General features: G+C 35.7%; 1 protein-coding gene across 2 annotated transcripts in view; it reads right to left on the minus strand.

The window, feature by feature from the left end:
- The window catches only part of DSP (desmoplakin), a 51,699-nt gene that overhangs the window by 22,509 nt on the left and 6,095 nt on the right, over window positions 1-23,095 (minus strand). For both annotated transcript variants that reach the window (XM_021009887.2, XM_021009888.2), the window contains exons 2-9: window positions 12,704-12,809; window positions 9,694-9,842; window positions 8,148-8,322; window positions 4,612-4,740; window positions 3,652-3,702; window positions 1,704-1,865; window positions 649-753; window positions 160-255 (exon numbers count right to left, since the gene is read on the minus strand). In XM_021009887.2, coding sequence (XP_020865546.1) covers window positions 160-255; window positions 649-753; window positions 1,704-1,865; window positions 3,652-3,702; window positions 4,612-4,740; window positions 8,148-8,322; window positions 9,694-9,842; window positions 12,704-12,809 — 973 coding nt within the window. The remainder of the gene's footprint in view (window positions 1-159; window positions 256-648; window positions 754-1,703; window positions 1,866-3,651; window positions 3,703-4,611; window positions 4,741-8,147; window positions 8,323-9,693; window positions 9,843-12,703; window positions 12,810-23,095) is intronic.

Here is a 23,095-nt window from a genome sequence, read left to right on the forward strand (position 1 = left end):
GGATACCCTCCTTGCCTGAGAATCATTTGGTGACCTGGAAATACATACTCTTCAAAATCAGGAACAATTCGTGTATTTTTTGCTTTTGTTCTTTAAAAACAGATTCAAGATATGAATTTCTAAAATAAGTAAATTGCTACTGCAGAACTAAAACCTTACCTGAAAGTAGGCAGCATTTTCCTTGAGATGAACATCAATGCATTTGGTAATCTGAAGGATCCAACTCCATTGTGTCTGCAGAGTATCCATGTATGCCTGCAGAGAAAACAGGAGTTGTTTAAAATGGCATTAAGCAGGCTAAAGCTATTTCTCCCTAATGGTTGGTAGCTCAAGGAACAAACCAGCACTTTTTCGGTTTGACTAGAAACTTGGGTAGTGGTTCATGATTTTAGTGCCAGGTTAAATGAGCTTCTCCTAAAACCTAAAAAAGAACTATCCAACAGTCCGACTGGCTCCAAGTTGAAGTTAATTTTTTAAAACCAGGCTTAATAAAGAAGCATAATATACTGGCATAAAACTAGAATTTAGACTATGTTGAATGGAGCTCAATGATAGTGCAAGAGAGCTCTACATATCCACCTTTCTCCTCTGTGGAGCTTGTCAATTACTCCCAGACACTACAGTATATATGTCACATAAGAAGTCTACCTCGATTTTGTCTGAAGCAGGATGCTGGTTGAGAACAAGCTGGTCACTTTCTTGCTTAAGCTTGTTGAGTTCTTTTTCCTTGAGTTCCAACTGGCTCATACGTATCTGGGAAAAAGAAAAAAAAAACAAGAACAAACAAGCCCTTTAAAACACGTCATCCTTCAGCATTCCATTTCTCTTGCTGTTTTCTTAAATAATGGTAGAGACAAACTGCATTTTCTTAGCAACTTAACTCCCGAGGTATCAATGAACTCTGAATGAGCTCTTTCTAAATTTTAATAATACTAATAGCATTTAATCCACCTCCAGAAAAAGAACTGATTGAGTCTGAATACAGATTGAAACATACTTTTTAAACTTTCTTTATTATTCTTGGTTTTTTGGTCTGCATTTTCTTTTGCAACATGGTTAATACAGAAATGTTTTGTGTGACTGCACATATGAAATCTATATGAAATTGTTTGCCTTCTCAGAAAGGGGAAAGGAGAAAGAGGAATTTTGAACTCAAAATTCCTTTTAAAGAAATGTTAAAAATTTTTGCTTACATGTAACTGAGGGGAAAAAATTAAATGTAAAAAAAATCTAGATATCATTAGAGTAAACGGATCTGTCTTTTAAAAAATAGCATTTATATAGAACTTATTATGTGCCAAGCAATGTGCTAAGTTCTTTTTTCAAATATTTTATTTGATCCTCATAACCACCTTGGAAGGTAAGTGCTATTATTATTCCCATTTTACAGATGAAGAAACTATGACAAACAGAAGTTAAATGAGGTACTCAAGGTCACACAGCTATTAAATATCTGATTCTAGATTTGAACTCACATCTTCTTGACTCTAAGCCCTATCCCCAGAACCACCTAGCTGGCTCTTAAACTTACCTTAAACTGACCACCACAATGTTGACCACTACGTTTTTTATCTAAGTCACCAAAAAGTCATGTCAAGTTAGTAGCTTTTTGGTAACCATTAGACAGGAATATAAATAGCTTAACCAGTGGGGAAAGGCATCTAATGTCAGAGGAGAGGTACAGAGAGGGGCAGTGCACTTACAGAGAAAGCTTCCTGTTTCTGGGCAATATTTGTGTTTTTATCACTCCAATCATAGAGCAGCTCCTCTTCTTCACAGTCATTGATCCACATGATCTCACGGGAAGTAGCCTGGATGATGCTTTGGAGCTGGCGAAGGTGATCCATCCTCTCAAAGGATGCTTTCTGCAAGATTTCAAACACATCAATTCAGTGAGCAGATGCAGAATCATAGAAGACTTCCAGTTGATGCTCCTCTTTGAGGTCAAAAACTCATTTAAAAGTAACTGTGGCCTCGCTCACTAATTTAAAAAATTAAGCTAAAGTGTACTAGGCATACCAGGGATAGGAACTAAACCTGCGATTTCAGGGGCATGGGGAGCTCAGAAAAAGAAACTTCCTCTACCAATTCAGACTGGCACCTTTTCTGCAACTTACAGTCTTTTTTTTTTTTTTGGCTTTTTGGTGAGGCGGTCAGTGTTAAGTGACTTGCCCAGCATCACACAGCTAGTAAGTGTCAAGTACCTGAGGCTGGATTTGAACTTATGTCCTCCGGACTCCAAGGCCGGAGCTCTATCCACTGCACCATCTAGCTGCCCCTCTACAACTTACAGTCTTAACAGAGTTGCCTTGAGCACTAAGACCTGCCCAGGGTCACACAGCCATTTGTGACCATGGCAGGATTTGAATCCAGGCATTCCTGGCTACAAGACCAGCTCTTTATCTATTATGCTATAACACTTCCCAGTGTCTTACTAATACTCAACTAAGGAATAATGCTGTAGTCTTAAAAGCTACAAAACACTTCTGTTCAGTAGTATCTTAACAGTAGCTGGCTTCAGCTACTGATGAAATTCGGCTATTCAGTGAAATACTATGTTTTAAACAACAAAAATGAGGAACAGGTTTTGGAATATGGCCTGCTATGGTCATAAAACAGCCTATGGGTCATCTTTTCCATCCTTTCTCATTGCTAAAGAGGATATGGTGGTGCCACAAAAGCCACAATGTTTGCTAGGTATGAAAAAAGGTGAAGACTGTTGCCAATGAGGAAGTAATCATGAAAGCACCAATAATAAGTAGCTGACTTTATGGTGTTCTTCAAGGTTTACTAGCTGTATGACCCTGGGCAAGACACTTAACCCTGACTGCCTCACCCAAAAAAAAACAAAAACAAAAAACACTTTGTCTGCTTTATCTCATTTGATCCTCATAGCTCTAAATTTTAATAATAATAGCTAGCATTTATTTAGTGGCTACTATGTGCCAAGCACTTTTTACAAATATTATCTCAATGATTCTCGCAACAACCCTGGGAGGTGCTTTAAGTGACTTGTCCAAGGTCATACAGCTCATAAGTAGCTGAGGCTGGATTTTAATTCAGGTCCATTTTATGGATGAGGAACCTGAGGCATAGAGAGGTTAAATGATTTTTTATGGGTCACATAGCAAGTAAGGGTTGAAGGCTAGACTTAGACCCAGGTTATTATGACCCAAGGTAAGTATGCTATCCATTACACCATGCTGAATAGTAGGTATTATTGTCTTGTAGAAAGACTATGAGAATCAAATGTAATTACTCCCTTCACTGTTATGGAACATGTTGCTATCATGTGATAGTAAAATAAACTACATGGAAAATACAAACTCTTTAGCTATTTTTCCTTTTCTATACAAAAGGACTAGGAATGCAATGCAAAGGTTGAAAAACTTAATTAATTTTATTTCATCTACCACGGTTTAGCAACTATTTTAATAATCTCTATCATCACAATCCATTTATCAAGTACCTAGTTACAAAGAGAACTGTGTGTGAGCAATTTCCTCAATTTTAATTTCTGGAGTGGATTCTTCAATAAATGCAAAATGATAATCTAATAGGACTTTAAAACATTTATGATGTTTCCAATAGCAATACCCTTTACTGAACATAAAAATGATTTACATGTACTCAAGAAATACATGTGCTTACCACAAGGTTTTCATATTCTTCCTCCAGTTGATATATTGCAGATTTCTCACGCTTGAAGAAAAGAAAAAAAGTTACTATTCAGTGCTCCCTGTAAATTCAACCTAGTCCTGGCATTATTCCTGATCTCCTCTTTCTCAGGTCTGGCTTCAGATCCTTTCCATCCAACATAACAATTGTTCTATGTGTGAAAGAATCTTTCAACCACAGTTAAATTAGTTGTACCCAGATAATTTGCCTGAAATCACTTTCATGATCCTGGATGCAATAAGGCACTTAACAGACTAATTTTTTCCAAGGTTGAAAATATGAATAGGATTGTTTTCTCATCACCTCCTATCTTAGGAAAGTAAGGGAAGAAGATGGACATACATCCATAGAGTAAAATAATAGGCAGGAACGTTAGAATTTTTTTTTTTAATGTAAGAAGTTGAACCTTTAGTATCACTTACCCAAGGAAAGGTAGTGATTTAAATGGTCAAATGGAACCAGCTAAATATATTTGTTTTAATTCACTTTTATCCAATTAGTCTCTCCTAATTTTCAGTGAATAATGGAAAGGAGTTGGGAAAAGAGATTATTCAGTATAAATACTATAGTCACCACTAAGTAAATAATTTACCAAAGATGCAGAAGTAATGCATTATGTTCACTGTATGTACTTCCATTTCCAAAGGTGCTTCCCTGCTCATAAAACACTGAATTACTTGCCCAAATAGAACAGAGGCAACCTGTTTGTGATATTTTTTTAAAATTTCATTTCATTAAGTGCTATTTGAGCTAGATGATAATAAATAATTCCACTTCCCCATGTGTGAAATGAGATTTTACAAATATAGCATCAGGTCAGAAGTGGTAATAATCATAAGCTAACATTATTTACAAGACTTCTTAGAGATAAAATAAATTAGCCACCCACCCAACAGACATATTTTAAAGAGAAAGCATGTAAAAAGGTAGTACCAGATCGGCCTTAATTTTATCCAGCTGCCACCGATAGTCGCCAATGGCATTGTGGATGACTCTGTGGCTATTGATATGTTGCTCTACAGATGCTGAATCAACACCCCATTGCACTAAATCCATCTCCGCCTATGAAAGAAAAAAAAGAATACGTCCCTTCATCTCGAGCTCCTCAAATGAAAGGCACATCTTCCCTACCACAAGAAGTCTCAAAATACAAGGAAGGTGGGTTATAGTAACAGGGAAAACTTTAAATAAAATAAGATACATTTTTTCATCCTTTGAGAAAAGATACTTTAGAATATAAAATAATTTCTAAAACTAAAATATTCAAATATCCCAGAATTCTCAAGGATTTTCTGCAGCTATCGTGGGGGCTCCATAGGACTCCCTAAGGCAAACATGGTATCAACCTCTAGGGACTGCCCAGGGAGATCATTCACAAAACTGTGTCTCCAAGGAAGAAAAATTAGGTTTTTTGTTGTTGTTGTTATTGTTTTTTAATTAATCTACTCTTTTAGACTACCACTGGTTCAGGCATTATAGATATATATTGCAGTTATTATCAGGAAGCACAGTATGAAGTTTTCCATTACAGCACGGAATTGAAGGTGCTATCTGGTAATTAATTTACGTACCTGTACCATATAAATCAGGGCCAGGCCAAAACAGTAAACCACATCATAGATACAGGATTTTAGCTGATTTATTCTAATCCCTTCCCCTACCATATGGATAAATGTGTGTGTTGTTCATTTTTCAGTCATGTCTGACTTTTCATGGCCCATTTGGAGTTTTCTTAGTAAAGATACTGGAGTGGTTTGCCATTTCCTTGCTCATTTTACAGATGAAGAAACAGAGGCAAACAGGGTTAAATGACTTGCCCACAGTCTTACAGCTATTAAGCATCTGAAGTCAAATTTGAACTCAGGAAGATGAGTCTTCCTGATTCCAGGCCCCAACACTCTGTCCATTGTCCTACCTAGCTGCTTGGGTATATAATACATGTTATGAAATATAATGTTATAAGACAACATTATAAGATAATTAAATATAATATTATATGTGCACAAACATTATGTGTACATAAACATATACAAAATATATGCATGAATATGTGTGTGCCTGCATTCAGTGTTTGCAAATTGTCTAGTCACCATTACTCATTTCCTATGCAAACCTGAAGGCTGTTTTCAGGATTTAATAAAAACAACTGTGCTAAGCCACACCTGTGCTCAAATAGACCTGGCAAGCTTTCAAAAAGTGGAGCCATTTCAGAGTCCTACATCTAAACATTACCAAGAACTTTGACCCTTTCTCAATTAGCTAGAGCAAGCTTTCAAAAGAGTCTAGCTGTGTAATACACCAAAATGGTCATGCAGTGGCACCATTCCAAGCTTGATCTTCTCAATAATTGCCATCCTTGCGGAATTTAACCCAGCCGAATGGAATCTGAGTCTTCCATCAGGGGAATACCAAATAAGGAAAGACAAAACAAAAACCTTAGAAAGGTGAAGAAGCCAAGTATGATCTCCCAGGGGCTGTGTTGGTAGAGAAAGAGATCTTTTAAACTGAGAACATTAACAGTCTCTAGGGACTGAAATGCAGAATTCAGAGCTATGTGCTTGGGAAGGGATAGGCAAGGAAGTACAGGGTAAGAAAGAATGCTGGGGCAAACCACCAAGTAAATAATAAGATAACTTTCCCTTGGAGGTGGGAACAGTCTGAATAGTCATTCAGAGACTGATAGGCTCATTAGGTGTCTACTGATAACCCTTGTGACATTAGCCACTTTAAGAGACGAAACAATGTTCATCTGCTAATCCAAGTTTCTCCTGATTGTAAAATGGTGGACTTTTACTACAAGGGTATTTCTAGAAGGTCAAATTAGACGGCTTGCATAGGAGCTACTACTGACTAAAAGCTAAAGAACTGGGCCAAGCATGATTACAGAAAATCAAATTTCCATAAGTTTCAACCTCACTTTCTCAATTACATTCATGATACTGCCCATCATGGGTTAAGAAAAAATATAGTAACTAACCCACTTTACAGGGACTGTGGCTTAATCAAAACATTAAAACTGCTGCTATAGTCTGTAGGTGAGTTAATGCACTACTTAGATTTCAAGCCTGGGATCATAGACATCCATCTCCAGGAAGGCCTTTTTTATCACTATATACATATATATGAATATACATATGTATTAATATATTCATATATTTATGACACTGATTAGTAATAAAACTCTCTTCTAGATATAGATGAACTACATTTGTAAATGCTCAATCTCCTCCCTCTAACCACCTGTTCTGAGTTATATGCTTATTTCTGAAAATTACAGTTTATCAACAGTAGATTTCCAAGAAAAAAATCCCTCACACCTCCATTATGGCATTTGGTTGATAAGAGTAGTGGAAGCAATGGATATTTAAAATAACAAAATGCTAACGAGGGTTAAAAACTCATGTTTTATAGACATTGCAGGTCTAGGGAATGTGTCAAAGTGTATTTTAATTTTCATTATTTTACTTTACTCCTACTCTAGTGACTTAATGGCTGCATGAAAAGACAATGTCATATCATAAGCAGAAGTTAACCAACCAACAAGCCCAAACTGGAATATCTGGTTTTAATGCAGGCTGAGCTCATCCAATCTGTTAATATTCTAAACAATCCTCTGTAATTGCAAACTCAAACTTATCATAGAAATGAAGTAAGGCAAACTCTTAAAAAAACAAATGCCTTAAGATATCAGTGGGCATACTCCTATGACTTTTTTTCTCCATCCTACAAGCCGTGGTAGCTAAGTATGCATTAACAATGATAATAAAATAATGACAGTGATTCCTTAAGCAATTCACAGAAATCCATGTTCTCATACTATGTTAATGGACTGATTCTCCAGGCACACATATATCATATACATAATAGCAATAATGTAGGCTGATGCTAGATCACTTTAAGTAGCTAAGTTTTAAAAATAATTCCCTACCTCTACTCTTTTGAGCTATAAAATCTACACTTAATGGAGGGTTTAACATTACATAGCAAAAGTAATCATTCACTACTATAGATGGCATTGAGCTAATGGTAAATAAAAATAAATGTAAAGCAGGTCTTAGAGAGAAGGCCAGAGCAGATTTTTAAATTTACCCTCCTCCTATATCAATAGCCAAACAAGTTCATTTCTATAGGACTATACAAGACTGAGACTTTGTATGCACAAAAACTTCCTCTGATTGAGTCTATCATCTCTGACCTATGTAAAAAAAAGGACAGATCTGGATTAATATATTCTTAATGGATGTGAATTAAACTCAATTATAAATGGCATATTAAAAAACACCAACAAACTCTGCGTCAGTATGCAGTCTTGACTCTGCTTAATGATCTCAGAATTCATTATAATATATGCATACACAATGTGGTCTCAGACCCTATTCAGTCTCCTTTACCAAAAGAACACCATTGAAGGTCCCTGCTTTGTGGGTTATAAGGACCAGATTAATAATTTCCCCCAGAAAAAGGCTTACCCTTTGCTGCCTCATCCATCCCAAACAATCACTGGTGAGGCGCTTAGTAAATTCGTCCCATCCGGAGCCACTCTGACAAGTGTATCCTCCACCACCCCTGGAACTAGCCTTTCTTACTCGGGGAGCACTGATAGCTTTATAAAGAGCACGCATTTGCTCCTGAAGCTGAAGTAATCTGAAAGGGAAAAAAAATTATGGAAAATCAGGAAGGTGTCCTAGAGCCTCCTTTGACCCTGAAAAGTATGAAAGCACAAGCTAACAATGCTTGAATTTGCTTACCCACATCATAAATACCTAAACTAAACCTTGCTCAAAACAGAGGAAAACTAACCCTCAAGACAATAAAGTATGAAGCAACATCATGGAAAACATAATTGTCATTGGTTAAGCTGGTAAAACCTTTCTCTCTTTTAATCTCAGGACTCATTCTTTGGTTATTTGTTCTTATGAAACACAAAGTCAGTTTATAAATCACTGAAATGACTTTTTTCTAATAGAAGAATCTCATTTTGTAAACTTCACTCTCAAGAAGTTAAGAACAAAGAACGAGACAAAGTGTATGCCTATAAACTGGGGAATTGCTAAACAAACTGTGGTAAACGAATGTAATGGAACATAACTGTGCTATAAGAAATGATGAATGAGGAATACAAAGAAACACAGGAAGAATTATATAAACTAATGTAAAGTGAAGAAGTAGAACCAGGAAAATGATATATACAATAGCAACAGTGTAAATGGAGGGAGGGAAAAATGAAACTGAATGCCATTTAACAAATGATCAAGCTTGACCACACAGAATAGACTAAAAAAATTTTCCCTCCCTTCATTGGAGAGTAGAGAGACTATGAGTATGAAATATTATATAGATGTTCTCAGGCTCTGGTGGTACAATGAGTTTTTCAGATCTGATTTTTTTTCCTTTTCTCTCTTTTAAAAAATTCTTTCCTACCAGCGATGGCTTTCTCTCTTTTTCCTCTTTGTTTAGATAGCAGAAGGGAGCAGGATATGCTTGGAAATAAAGATGATGGAAAAACAAATACACCAATAAAGATTTTTTAAAATGGAAATAAGTCAAGTACAGAGTCAACAGCATCCACTATATTCTGAATAAATGTTTATATGCTCTCTTATTTAAAAATAAACAAAAAAGTGAGCCATTGTTACCTTTCAAATCTAAAAAACAGATTTTACCATTGGCACCTGAAACAAGATTAAGGGTTTCCCCCTTTCAGAGAAGTCATTTTAATTTCACTTCAGAGTAGTTCCACAACTCCATCCAAAAACAGATCCATTCTATGTCTAGCTTAGAGGCATTTCAGATGATATATGTTAAAGACATCCAGATCAGACAAACATAACACAAATACTTCTTTCAGCCATAACAGCTGTGTACTGGGGGTTTTACCTTCCTTAAAGGAAGCATCCCTTTTAACTGAAAACATGTGCCATGAGAAGATTAACAATATAACTGAACTTGCTAGAATTTTTTGCTTTTTTTTTGATGAGTCTAAGCCTTCTTCTGAACGCTCAACAGTTGCAATACCTTTTCTGATACGCATCACAGGGTTGGCCCATTTGCCGCATCTCTCTGATTAGGCTGTCAGTGATTTCCATTTGGTCATTGGCCTGAGCAAAACATTCATCCAGTTCTCTACTCCGACCCAGTTGTATACCATCTCCATACTTCAGCTCCTGAGAGAAAGAATTCACATAATTGATAGAAAACTTCCCCAAAAGAAACTTCATGTATGCCAATTCAAGCAGCTAGCATTACTTAATTTGTTCTTTTACAAATATTGGTAAATGCCATACATTTTCCCCAGCTAACTGCCCCAAATTCTTAAAAGAAAATAATCTTAGAAATTTGACAGGTGGGAGAAGGAAGAGGAACAAACCCAATTTTACACCATGAAAATTTACAAGCCAACTACTTCTAGATAGTTGCTTGAAATTTCATTAACTTTTTAAAAGCTACTTATAACCTGAGTATTTTCTGTATGTCAATGAGCTAAAGATTCATCTGTCATTCATTAGTACCTCCCACTGAATGAGATGGGGCAGTGGCAAAGTGGATAGAGTGCCAGGCCTGAAGTCAGGAAGACTGATCTTCCTGACTTCAAATCTGGCCTCAGACACTAACTGTGTGACCCTGAGCAAATCACTTAACTCTGTTTGCCTCAGTTTCCTTCTCTGTAAAATGAGCTGAAGAAGAAAATGGCAAACCAGTCCAACATCTTTGCCAAGAAAACCCAAAAAGGGGTCACAAAGAGCCAGACATGACTGAAAATGACTAAATAAAAAACAGCAAACAACACTGAATGAGAAATACAATGGAGGGAGGAGGACAACATGAAGGCCTCTTTGTGACTATGGATGCTGACTTCAACACAAGATTTATTCATTTATTTTTCTTTAGTGATCCTAGAACTCAGCTAGTTCAATTTTAGCATTCAAAGGGGAAGAAAAATTAAGCTTAAAGAGGTGAATTACTTGTTCAAGGTCATGCAGATAGTTAGTGGTCACATCAGCACTTGAATCCAGAGCCACTGACCTCAAATCCTAAGTTCTTACTATTGCATCAGTAATAGGCATTATTGACAGACTCTTTAGCAGACAAAATCGTCCCACTTCATTTTTCATTTTTTATTTTTTAAATGCCAATTAGTCACATTTATTGACATCAATTCCAATGGGTTTGCTTCCCTATTTATGTAATATAAAACCAATACACAAATCAAATGGGGATAATTAAACAGTTCAGTATATTTCTATTTTGATATCTCTAACCATTCATCCTACTGAATGACTTTCCCTCCTCTCCATCAAGACATGCAGCATTTTATCATACCCACAAGCCTTCTTAAGAAAAAGAAAGTATGTAATGTTGTCACCAGTACCAGTCATTTCACTTCTTAAACTGAAAGCCAGCTCTGTCCTTAGTCAAAAGGGTAGTAATGCCATTTCAGTGCCATGAATGATCTTATTTTGGAATTATTCTCTTCCTTGTTTTAATTCATATGTTTTGGACACATACCAATGATAGATTTGTGGTGGAGGGAGAAGGCAAATGAAATTCTTTTTTTTTTTTTAAATGAAATTCTTGAAGTCCATAAATGGAAAAGAGAACAGCCACAAAGGACATGTGATTGATTTCCACTGAAGACTAAGTAAATATCACTGGTGGCACCCAAGGACACCTCAGTTTGATTGCATACTCTTCTTTTTTACTATTAAAGAAAGATGAGCTTATATGTATACACAGCTGGATACATGGAAATAGTACAATTCAGACTCTGAATTCTTCTCTTTTTTGCTTTTTTGAATCAAGCCTTACTTTTACATCTTTATTCCAAACTTAAACTTTAAATATATCAGTAACTACAGCTATTCATGATTTCTCCAGTAAGATTGGGGGGGGAAAGCATGAAAGACATGGCAGGTACATTTTTAGTACCACACATAGTAATACAACAGTAATAGTCATGGTGGTTGCAAAGAATTTTTAAAGCTATGTTGTGTCATTATTAAACCATCCCAAGGACATTTCCTCCTTCTAAAGGATAACATTCAAGAAGTGAATTTTTATGTCATAGTATTACATTTCAGCCTATCAAAGCAGAGGCATTAATCAAAGGATAAGTCAAAACCCATAATGGAATTGATTTGCTTGCCCTTCAAACAGAACCCATATATTTTTGTGAACAAAACTAAAGCTGAAATAGCAAAAATAAAATGTTTTGTGAATTACTTAAATACTTAATGAACCAGAATGATGTTTAAAAATGTATTTTTTTAGGATTTAACATGAGCCAGAGGAAGTAAAGAATTCTTAATGGAAAATTCCTGAATTCAGAGACATTGCCTGATCCTGAATAACAGGTTAAACATGAAAAAAATCATTAGGATATTTGCCACAATGTCCTAAAAAAAGGTCAAGATATTTGGGGACTTGTTACTTAAACATATAATTCTGTATGAACCGTTTTTATTGATATAAAAAATAATCTCACACTGTTTTGCTCAACACTTTGCCCACAAGAATGGCTTTGTTAACCAGACCATTGTTGTTTCCTTCTTATATTGGGATTTTATGTGGTGAATGAATGTCCTCTCTTTCTTCTGATTTCCAGCAACCTATTTCCACTGAAGTTAATATATTGATGTGAAATAATGCTAGAATGAAGGTTTTTTCAAGTAAATAAATAAATGAAACCAGTAAATCAGAATACCAAAATATTCTCTAAACTAAATGAATATCTCATTTCTAGTCCTTTCCAGCTATAAAATTCTGTGAACTGAGACTGGTCTAATATTTGTTAGGCAATATATCAGACCTAGCCCATATTTAGTTTAATGAGTTAACATGAACACTTAAATAAGAAGACACAAATTCTACTCCAGTCTGTTCCATAAAAGGGCAGTTTCCTTTATGAGGTCATCTTCAAGAAGTCTGTTGAAATAGGAGACTCTGACAAAGTTAGGTAGTATCTAAAGAGCCAGAGTAAGAGAAGTTCCTTTGTTGGCTTGGGTAAAGATAAATAAAGAGAACTCACAGGTTGAACGATGAGCTCAGCCCGCATCAAGCAGTCAGCACAGTTCTGCAAAAGCTCCTGGATTGTGTTCTGGTTCTGGTGCCTGGACATTGTGCCACCAGTTTGACTGATGAAGCAATAAAAAAAAAAGGAGAAAGAAATGACAGCATTAAAGAAAAAATGCAACAAAATCATTATAAATTATGTAATACATATTCCCACATAATGTATCACTTCTTGAGATTAGATATCACTTTTTCCTTTGGTGAATCATAATGTTGAATCCACATCGCAAATCCCACTATAGGAAGAGATTAGGCTATGATAAATCAGCATGACAACTTCAGGGACAAGGTGAACTAAAGAAAAATCTGGCTAATGAGTGAGAAAGTGCTTTCATTCAACAATGGCAGGGAAAAAAAACAATGGCAAAAAAAACATATGGGAAGGCGACAGGGAAAAGCACTGGCCAATTAAGTTTGTCCTTAATATAGAAAAAGTTATAAGACATTCTTTCAGATTCACTGTAGGGTAAATATCTTTCTTTTAAGGGAATACCCAACAAAGCATATATATATTTCTAATTTGGCACTCACTGGAACTGAATATATTATAACCTAGTAAGGATGCTACCAACTATATCTTTTAGTAAAATGTACAACTATGCACAAGAGGCCTCTTTATCCTGTTGCATAACTAAAACTATAGACTAATACAGAGTTTTTACTTTTAAAACTGTTACAAGGCATCATGAAATAGCTGCATCTGCTATAGTTTAATGTAAGAGGAATACAAGGCATATCCCAAAAGTGCTCAAGATGAATGTAGCATCCCGTATTATTAGTGGCACATAAATTAACACTATCTGAACAGTAGTGGCTGTTCCTCTTTACCCTTGTTTATACTCCACCCCTTCTTCACTCCCAATCCCAACCCTGCCACAAAAATCATATAGGGGATACAAAGAAACAGGACTGATTTTTTTTTCATCACCAGGTTTTTGTCCTTTCCCTGGGAGTCTGTCTCTCTAGAATTAGGCAAGCTCAGACTGAGCTCATGGTCAACTGTCCACCAACAAAAGCCAAAAAAAAAAAAGCTCCATTAGTGTAGTGCAATGTAAGAGAACAGACAGGGATACTAATAACCGAGATTTAATACTACTTTAAAATTTGCAATATATTTTACATACATTATCTCATGTGATCCTCACAACAACCCTCTGAGATAGGCATTACTACCCCTATTTTATCAGAAGCCTAGAAGGAACAGGTGGCTTGCTCAGAGTCACACTGAAGTCAAATGCAAACCCCAGTTTTCCTAATCCCAAGTTCAGCATTCTTCTACAGATCTTCCTTCTCTGCAGATAATGAATAAACTGTTTAGCTTAGCCCAATTTTCTTAACAAAACATAAGCTATTGAAAAATATGTAAAATGCAACACTTCTATTATAATCCAGTGTTACTAGTCCTAAGTGCAATTTCTGATAGTTTCTAAAAAAAAAAAACTTCACAATCACAATGGTTATCCTTAGTGCCCCGAATAACCATGAAAAAACTGGACATCAGCCATATTTTTCTATGACAATTACATCCATTCTATTTTCCTACTGGATATTATATTATCCTTTTGTATCAATGCAGTCATTGTCCTGTATTCTTAGTTATATAAACTGCCTGGAAAATTTTTATCACTGCCCACAGCTAATAAGTCTGCCCTTGCTGTCTCAACTTGTACAAAATTCCAACTGACTTCTGAATCATAATGCTTTCTGTTCTTTTTAATAAAATAGACCTTTCACGTAAAAATCTTTTTAGTTCTTACAGAGATAAAGAAAATTGTTGAAGCTTGTCTTAGAGTGGTAGGAATCCAAAAGGATTTATGTAATTTCACAAGTCAGAGAATATTTGCTTACTTTCCCTAGCAGAATGGGAGTCCCTTGAGTTCAAGAATTGTCTCACTTTTTATATTTGAATCTCTAATGCTTAGCACAGTGCCTGGTACAAAGCAGAAGTTTAATAAATGCTTGTTGATCGATTACTAACTGTGGGGAGGGAATAATGGTACCTTGTAGGAGTACCTTTAGAAATCTCTTTATTTCTAAATTCTTTGCCTTATTATCTTTTAATGAATTATATCAGACGTGATATTTCTAACCACATAAGCAATCGTGGCTGAAAGGGACCTCAGAGGTATAATTCTTCATTTTACAGATAAGGCTGTAGAGAAGTTAAATGACTCATCCAAGTAAGGTAGCTTTGATCAATGGACAAGCATTTATTAGGCATCTGCTCTGTGTCAGACTCTGACTAGTCACTAAAGATACAAAGGCCAAAAAGAAAAGAAAAAAGAAAAGAAACAGCCCCTCTTCTGCAGGTGCTTCCACCCATCCTCCAACCCCAGACCACAGGTCTGTCCACTGTACCATGCTGCGAAACCAAAAGGGGTTTTCACAGACTGGCAAAGTCAGGGTCTCTTAGTAGATCAAAAATACTTTACTACTGAGAAAATCTTCCTAGAGAAATGTGAGAGGATCACCTCACGTGGGTGCAAATACTGGTAAAGCACCAGAATGCAACACCTAAAAGTTTTTGCAGCACAGATAGGATAGTGGACAGAGCATTAAACTTGGGGAGAGGACAGCTGGCTTTTCATGTTGGCTCCACCACTAATAACACCAGCTTCACTATGGGCCTCTGTTATCTTTTTTCTTTTTAAATTTAATTACGAAACAGCAAACACCAAAGAAAATGGGCATCTCCATGAACACAGCAGAACAAAAAAAAAGATTACACATGAAACTTCAGGCTTCTATTACACACAACTTGGTTTTCTTTAAGTATGTGATAAATTCAAGTTGTAGCCTTCAGAGTTGTCCTGTTTCTCCGTACTTCTTTCTGGCCTTTCTTCTGTGTGCTAATTTTTTTTTAAAGATGTCTCAATGACCTTCTTTTCTTTTTTCTTTTGTTACCTTTTCCCTATCCTCTATCACAAGCCCACCCCCTTCTATGAGAGAAAAAAAAGGAAAAAGGAAACAAAAAGGAAAAATAAACAGAGACAGGCCTCTGTTTTCCAATTTGTAAAAAGAGGGACTAGAAAAAATTACCTTTAAGATTCCTCTGTGTCCTAATGTTCTTGTGATTTGTTTTACCAAGAGAAAAATTCTCAAATTATGCAATTTCTATCTCCCTGATGAAAAGCCAGGTATTCAGGTACATTAAGGAAAGACAAGGGGACTGGAAGCAATTACAATGCTTCAAATGTATTCTAATGTATTCTTTCAGGTAACTAAGGATTAGGGGGCAAAAGAAAGTCTTGTTTTACCTACGAGCAGATTCATGTTTCAATTTTTTTTTTACTTTGCTGCTGTGGACTAGCCCACTTGATATAAATATGAAATGCACTGTATCAGTTTTGTCAAAGTAACATAGTCAGCTGAGAGTTAATGCTATTCTCTAAACAACTAATTTAACACCAGAGACTAAGGAGGTTTTAATAAAAACGGGAAAACAAAAACAGTTCTATCAACCTTTATGCCTAAATTCCCAAAAATTCCTCAAGCCTAGAAAGGAGACGTTACATCTGACAATCTTTAATTTAAAGTGCGCAGAAAGAATCCTGAAAAGTACATCTCTACATATAATGATGCACATTGCTGTTCAGTAGCATCTGACCCTTCGTGACCTCCTGGGCCACACAGGGGTTTTCTTGGCAAAGATACTGGAATGATTTGCCATTTCCCACTCCAGTGGATTGAGGCAAACAGAGGTTAAGTGTCACACAGCTAGTAAGTGTCTGAGGCCAAATTTGAACTCAGGATTTCCTGACTCCAGGCCCAGTGCTTTACCCACTGATCCATCTACCGCCTAATAATGATGTACATATGCACCAGTAAGACTATATATTTAGATAATACCTCCTTTTGCTAGAAAAAATGGGGGGGGTCGTAATTCGGGTCACCAGGAAAAATACTATTAGGACAATAAACCGATTAAGAAGAATAGAAAAAAACCCAGTCCTCAAATAAAAGCAGTTGATGTGCAGTGGACAGAGTGCTGCCCTTGGCAGACAGGAAGACCTGAGCAAATCTGGCCCCAGATACTTACTAGTTTTGTGACCCTGGGAAAGTCACTTAACCAGTTTCCTCAACTGTAAAATGGACATAATAACACCTACCTACCAGGTTGTTGTGAAGATCAAATGAGACAATGTTGGTAAAAAAGTGCTTAGTACAATGACTGGATAGTAGGCACTACATAAATGCTTATTCCCTTCTCCTAAACATAAATTGTGTACCTAATATGCACAAAACAATTCTCAGTCTGTCTTTAGAATTATTGCAACTTTCTATATTTTTTCAAATTGCTTATAAGTACCAAAAGACTTGTTTGTTTCTCTATACAGCCATGTCTTCCCTACCCTACTCCAAACACAACATACTCCTCCCCATCCCCCCATGAACACATAAATTTGTATAACAACCATATTAGCGCCTGATAATTCAGGGTGGAAAAAAGGTTTTCTAGAGCAGGAGTTTTTAACCTGGGGTCTGTGAAATATACATATACATATATATACACATACACACACACACACATATACACACATATGTACATATGTGTGTGTATATGTATATATAAAATATATACACATATACATATATAGACACATATGTACATATGTGTCTATATATGTATATGTATATATAAAATATTATATAAACATATACAGACAACCGTATTTCAAAATAATTGGTTTCCTTTGTAATCCTATAGATTTTATTTTATGCATTTAAAAATATTCTTCTCAGAAGGGGCTCATAGGTTTCATGAAACTGACAAGGATCTATGACACAAAACAGGTTAAGAACATCAGGTTCCAATAAGGAGTAACCCTAATCCCGCTTCAGCAAACTTACATGTTTGTGTTTTCTTTAGTCTGGGCACATTATTAACTATCTGATTTAAGGGATTAGGGGTAGAAGGTGGAGATAGGGAGAAGGGGAAAACAACCTAAACTGTCAGAAGACCTAAAGCTGACATACATGAGAGGACTTGCTGAAAATGCTAAGCCCACAAAAAAAGATATGATCATATTTACCAAAATTCCAATTATATTCACCTGTTTAGGAATGGTTCTATTGCAAAAATGGAGATGCAACTGCATTATTTATTTGTCTTGAAGGATACCAGTACAGTTAAGATTGTATAGGAAACACAAACCCAAGGTCAGGAAGGGAACCAGATATACAATGTGATCCTATTACATTAAATCAGGAATGAGGAAGAGGGATTTTGAGAAAGGGCACCAAAAGCTTCAAATCTTGGAGAAAACAATCAATCCTTTAAGCATATCACATTCGAATGTACTGCTTCTTAGAATCAACAAGCCATCATGCATTAGAATTTTTAGCATTCACATAAGACTGATTGCTATAGAAAATAGCATGATCTTTATGTGGCAGAAAGAGTTAGGACATTTGGGTTTCAGTCCCCAGTCTGCAATAAACTACTGAATAACCATAAGCAAGTTACTTTACCTCCCTAGACCCAAACCTCCTCATCCACAGAAAAAAGAGGTTAGACTATATAATCTTTAAAATCCTTTCCTCTTCTATTAAAAATGCAGCACTTATACTTTCTCTGTACAACAAAATGGCTACCCCAAAAGTCTACCCAATTGTACTGTGTACCCAATAATCTTAGGAGCCATGTCTACACTGTTACTTCTGTGTGGATGCCAAAAATTTCTACTTGATGGCTTATTCATGCCTAAAGATTTCAGAAATAAAATTATACAGCACACAAATGTACTAATACCTTTTGAAAACTTTTTTTTTATTTTTCTCTATTACATATGTAAATAAGTAAATGTTAAAATGAACATGGATTGAAAGCTCTATGAAGGTAATAAAATAAAATCTTCAAGCTGTTTAGTTGGAGAAACAATTTTTAAATCCATTATTCTGTTTTGTACTTTGAAATAACAAGCTGCACATTAGGTTATAGGATCACAGCAAAACTGGGATTTTGACACAGATCCTCTGATTCCATCTCCAGAAGTCTTTCCACTAAATCATACTGTTTCCTAACATCAAAAGAAAAGCAATTCATTAAATTGAGCAGAGAAAACAAGAGGATGTTAATTTCTCTTACAAACAAAAGAAATTACACTAAATAGCTATCCTAAAGAAAATAACTTTTTTTTCCCCTTTGGAAAAATGTTCCTTTAAAAATTGAATTCTACACACACACACACACACACACAAAAAAGAGAAAAGGACTTACATGTGCAAAAATATTTGTTGTAGCCCTTTCCATGGTGGCAAAATATTGGAAATTGAAGGGATATACATCAGTTGGGGAATGTCTGAACAAGCTATGGTATATGAATGTAATGGAATATTGTGCAATAAGAAATGATGAACAGGCAGATTTCAGAAAAAAACCTGGAAAGACTTGTACTAACTGATGCAAAATGAAATGAGCAGAACCAGAAAAACACTGTACACAGTATCAACTACACTGTGTGATGACCAACTAAGACAAGTACAAAGGAATCATGAAGGAAAATGCTATACAGATACGGATAAAGAACTGATGGACTCTGAATGCAGACTGAAGCATATTTTTTTCCTTTAATCTTTTTTTTAAAACTTTATTCTTTTTTGTAGTATTTTTCCTTTTGATCTATACTTTCACAACTCTAATATACATGATAGCACATGTATAACCTATATCAAATTGCCTACCATTTTCAGAAGAGGAGAGTGGAGGAAGGGAGGGAGAAAAATTTGGAACTCAAAATCTTGTAAAAATTAATGCTAAAAATTGTCTTGACAGGTAATTGGGGAAAAATACTATTAAAAAATAAAGTTAAAAAAAAGAAAAGAAAAAAATTGAATTCTATTTTATCCTCAGGCTCACAAAAACAAATGACTCATACTTTAAGCAGCCTATATGTGTTAAAATAAAAAAAAGTTCACTTCAAACTTGTTTAAACAAGGTTCCGTGATTGTACTTTTTCTAATTACGAAAAGGAAAACTTGCCCTGGAACCAAATCAAAAATGGATAGTGAACATGCATGTGAATTTTAACTGCTTCAGAAGTTTTTACTTTTTGATTTTACTCCCTTTAAATGCATCACCCTTGTGTCTGAAAAAATAAGATTCATATATTGGCAACTACAATGGGGTATAGTGGAAAGAGTGGACTCCTTATTTGGAGTCCAAAGCTTAGCACTTCTGCTTGCTACCTACGATACTGTGCAAATGACTTAACCTCTCAGTTTCCTCATCTGTAAAGTGAGGAAGTTGGATTTAGAGTGTGTGTGTGTATGTGTGTGTGTGTGTATGTGTGTGTGTGTGTGTGTGTGTGTGTGTGTGTGTGTGTAAGGTTCCTTGTAACTTTAAATCCTATTTTTAAATTAACCATTTATTTTATTTTTATTATTAATTTTTTTAATTAGCCCTATCTAAGCTGATAGGGCAATTAGGTGATACAATAGATAGAGCACTGGGCTGGGAGTCAGAAAGATCTGAGTTCAAATGTGACTTCAGTCATTTAATAACTGCGTGACCTTGGGCAAATCATTTAACCTGTCTGCCCCAGTTTCCTTAACTGCAAAAATGGAAAAATAATAGCAACTACCTCCTATGATTGTTGTGAGGATCAAACATGATAATATTTGTAAAGTGCTTAGCATACTGTCTGGCTAGACTTAATCCTTGATCCAAACATAAGTTTACTATTCTAAGAGACAACTATTGATAGACTTGCAGAAAAACATCAGCTAAAATTCTTTAGTCCTGATATGGAAATTCCCTCTGCTACTACAGATTATCAATTATGCCATAACAAGTCTTAGAAAGCTACTTAAGGTACTGAGACATCACTGTTTTAAAGAGGAACATACAGCATTTTAGATAGTAGTTAAGCATAAAAATGGATCTTTCTCTGTTAAGTGGGCATAATATTAATTTCTGGCCTGTTCCAATTACTTCTTTTTATGTATAAATTATGTTGTAAACTCCATGAATACAGCGACCTGGTCTAATATCTCTTTACATGCTGAGTGCCTAGGACAGTGCACACATGTCACAGGCACATGATATTTGTTAATAATAGTAATCATGATAATGATATAACACATAAGGCACTTTCTTGAAAAATAGAACCAATAAAGCACATTTGTTTAATGAATTGTAAATCTCAAAGCAATTTTCACAAACACTTTCCTCATCTGATTTTCTTTCTAAAGCTTTACCATTTTAAAAAATTAAAGGCTCCAAAAATGTATCCCTCCACTAGGGACAAATCTTGGTTTGGTGATGGCTTGGATTTTCATGAGTCATCTTGGTTTAGGGGCAGCAGGTTAATGGAAGGAGAGGGTTGATCACAATAATTAGCATTACAAGGATATGCTTACACTTAGCAAGTTTCCTGAAGCTTTCATTTGGTTGGGTTTTGTTTTGCTTTTTTTAGTTTCATCCTAATACATGATTTTAAGGCCATCCTAGATGAAAACACTAGGGAGGTTACAAAGCAAGTAAATGTCTGTCCTTTGGGAGTCTCAGGAGTGTCTAAGAATACCGAGGGACAGGAACTGGGCCTGTGATATCAATGCTGTAGGTAACTCTCAGGTAACTCCCCATACCATTTCAGGCCTGCATCTTTTCAGCAATTTATAGCCTTTCAGAGGTGCCTACAAAACCTAAAAGTTAAAATGACTTGCCCAAGGTCACATAATCATTGTGTCAGAACTGAAACTTGATCCCAGGTCTCCCTAGCTCTGAGACCAGCTTTCTATTATGGCCTTTGCTAAGCTGGCTCTCAAGAATATCTACAAGACACCAAATCCACTCAGATAATTTAATGAAAGTGATCAATTCAAATGTCAGGGTCTGGTTAAGGTTTCAAAAACAAGAAAAGAGAAAACTCTGAAAATTGAGTTTTCTTGCTTTTACCTTATGGTTAATCTATAATTATTCACTAGATATTGTCAACTCCAACACAACTAAAAACAGGGTTTCTCTTTCTGATCACTTCTATTGCATGAACTTAAATTGCTTTCAAACACTTACATTTTCAGTAGTCCTTCCTTCACAATTTATACAAGCTGATCTTTTTCAGATGCTATTCATTAATTCATCCAATAAATATTTACTGAGTACACATAAGACATTGTACTAAGTGCCAGGTAAATTATTAGAAAGATCTTCTCATGTAGGCTTAAGAACTCTGATCAACACAATGCCTAGTCCATGATTCCAGAGGACCAATGATGGAGAATTCTACTCAGTTCCTGATAGAGAGGTGATGGACTAAATATGCAGAATGAGACACACATTTCTGGATGTAACCAATGTGACAATTTGTTTTGCCTTACTGTATATTCATTACAATGGTTTTGTTTTCCTTTTATTTCTTGGGGCTGTGGGGATATAGAAGAGAAAGAATATAAATGCTTATTAATTGGGGGAAAAAGGGATCTTATGCTCAAGAACCAAAGACTTGAAAATACAACTTTAACAAGTCTTTCAGCTTGTTAAGAAAGTTACATTCTTTTTGGGAAGAAACACGTGCATAAAAATGAAATATAAAATCATTTGGGGGAGGGCCCAACAACTTGAGGAATCAGGACAGGCTTCAGGAGGTGGCATTTGAGTTAGTCTCGAAGGAAGAGTTAGAAGAAAGGAGTATGTTCTACACATTTGAGAAGAACAGGAGGATCAGTTTGGCTAGAACTCAAGACTATATGAAGGAGAGGGCAATAAGTCTGGAAAGTAGAGCTAGAATCAGATTATAAAGCACTCCAGTTCACCTCTCTAAGTCCTTAAGACCTAAAGTTATGACAAGATACAAGATGGTGTTTAATTCATTAACTATTGATATTTTACTGACTATTTCAAAAAATAAGTGATCAAGTGAAATGAGTCTGAGCATTGGAAATGTTTGTTTTAGTGAGATGCTTGTTGTTAACAAGACTTGACCTCTAGTTTTTAGTAGTTTTAAATAGAAATATTTTGCAAAATGCTTAACAAAGGATCCACCGAGAGTTAACACTTGTAGTTTATTGAGTTCAGCTGCAATACTATTGCTTTCGAGCCCTAAGACCACTGGAAGCTCTCTCCCCAAATACTGGAGGAAGAAAAGAAGAAATGGGACAGATAGTTGGTATGTTCCTATCCAGCAGTGGTTAGCTTAGAACCAAACCTCAAGACTCTTGAAGACTATGCTTCTAGAACCTCCTAGTCTGGAAAGACTGGTTGGCTTACCACTTTTGGGGGGTGGAATCCCAAAGTCACACCCAGTCCCTCCTTAACCACACCCTGAAAACTCAGCATTTTGGCACTGAGGCATCAGCTATTCTTTTCTTCTTCTTCTTCTTCTTTTCTTCCCAGGATATTTAAATA

Source organism: Phascolarctos cinereus, unplaced genomic scaffold (assembly GCF_003287225.1).
Source record: "Phascolarctos cinereus isolate Bilbo 61053 unplaced genomic scaffold, phaCin_HiC Scaffold_4;HRSCAF=312, whole genome shotgun sequence".
In the NCBI taxonomy this organism is placed as follows: Eukaryota; Metazoa; Chordata; class Mammalia; order Diprotodontia; family Phascolarctidae; genus Phascolarctos; species Phascolarctos cinereus.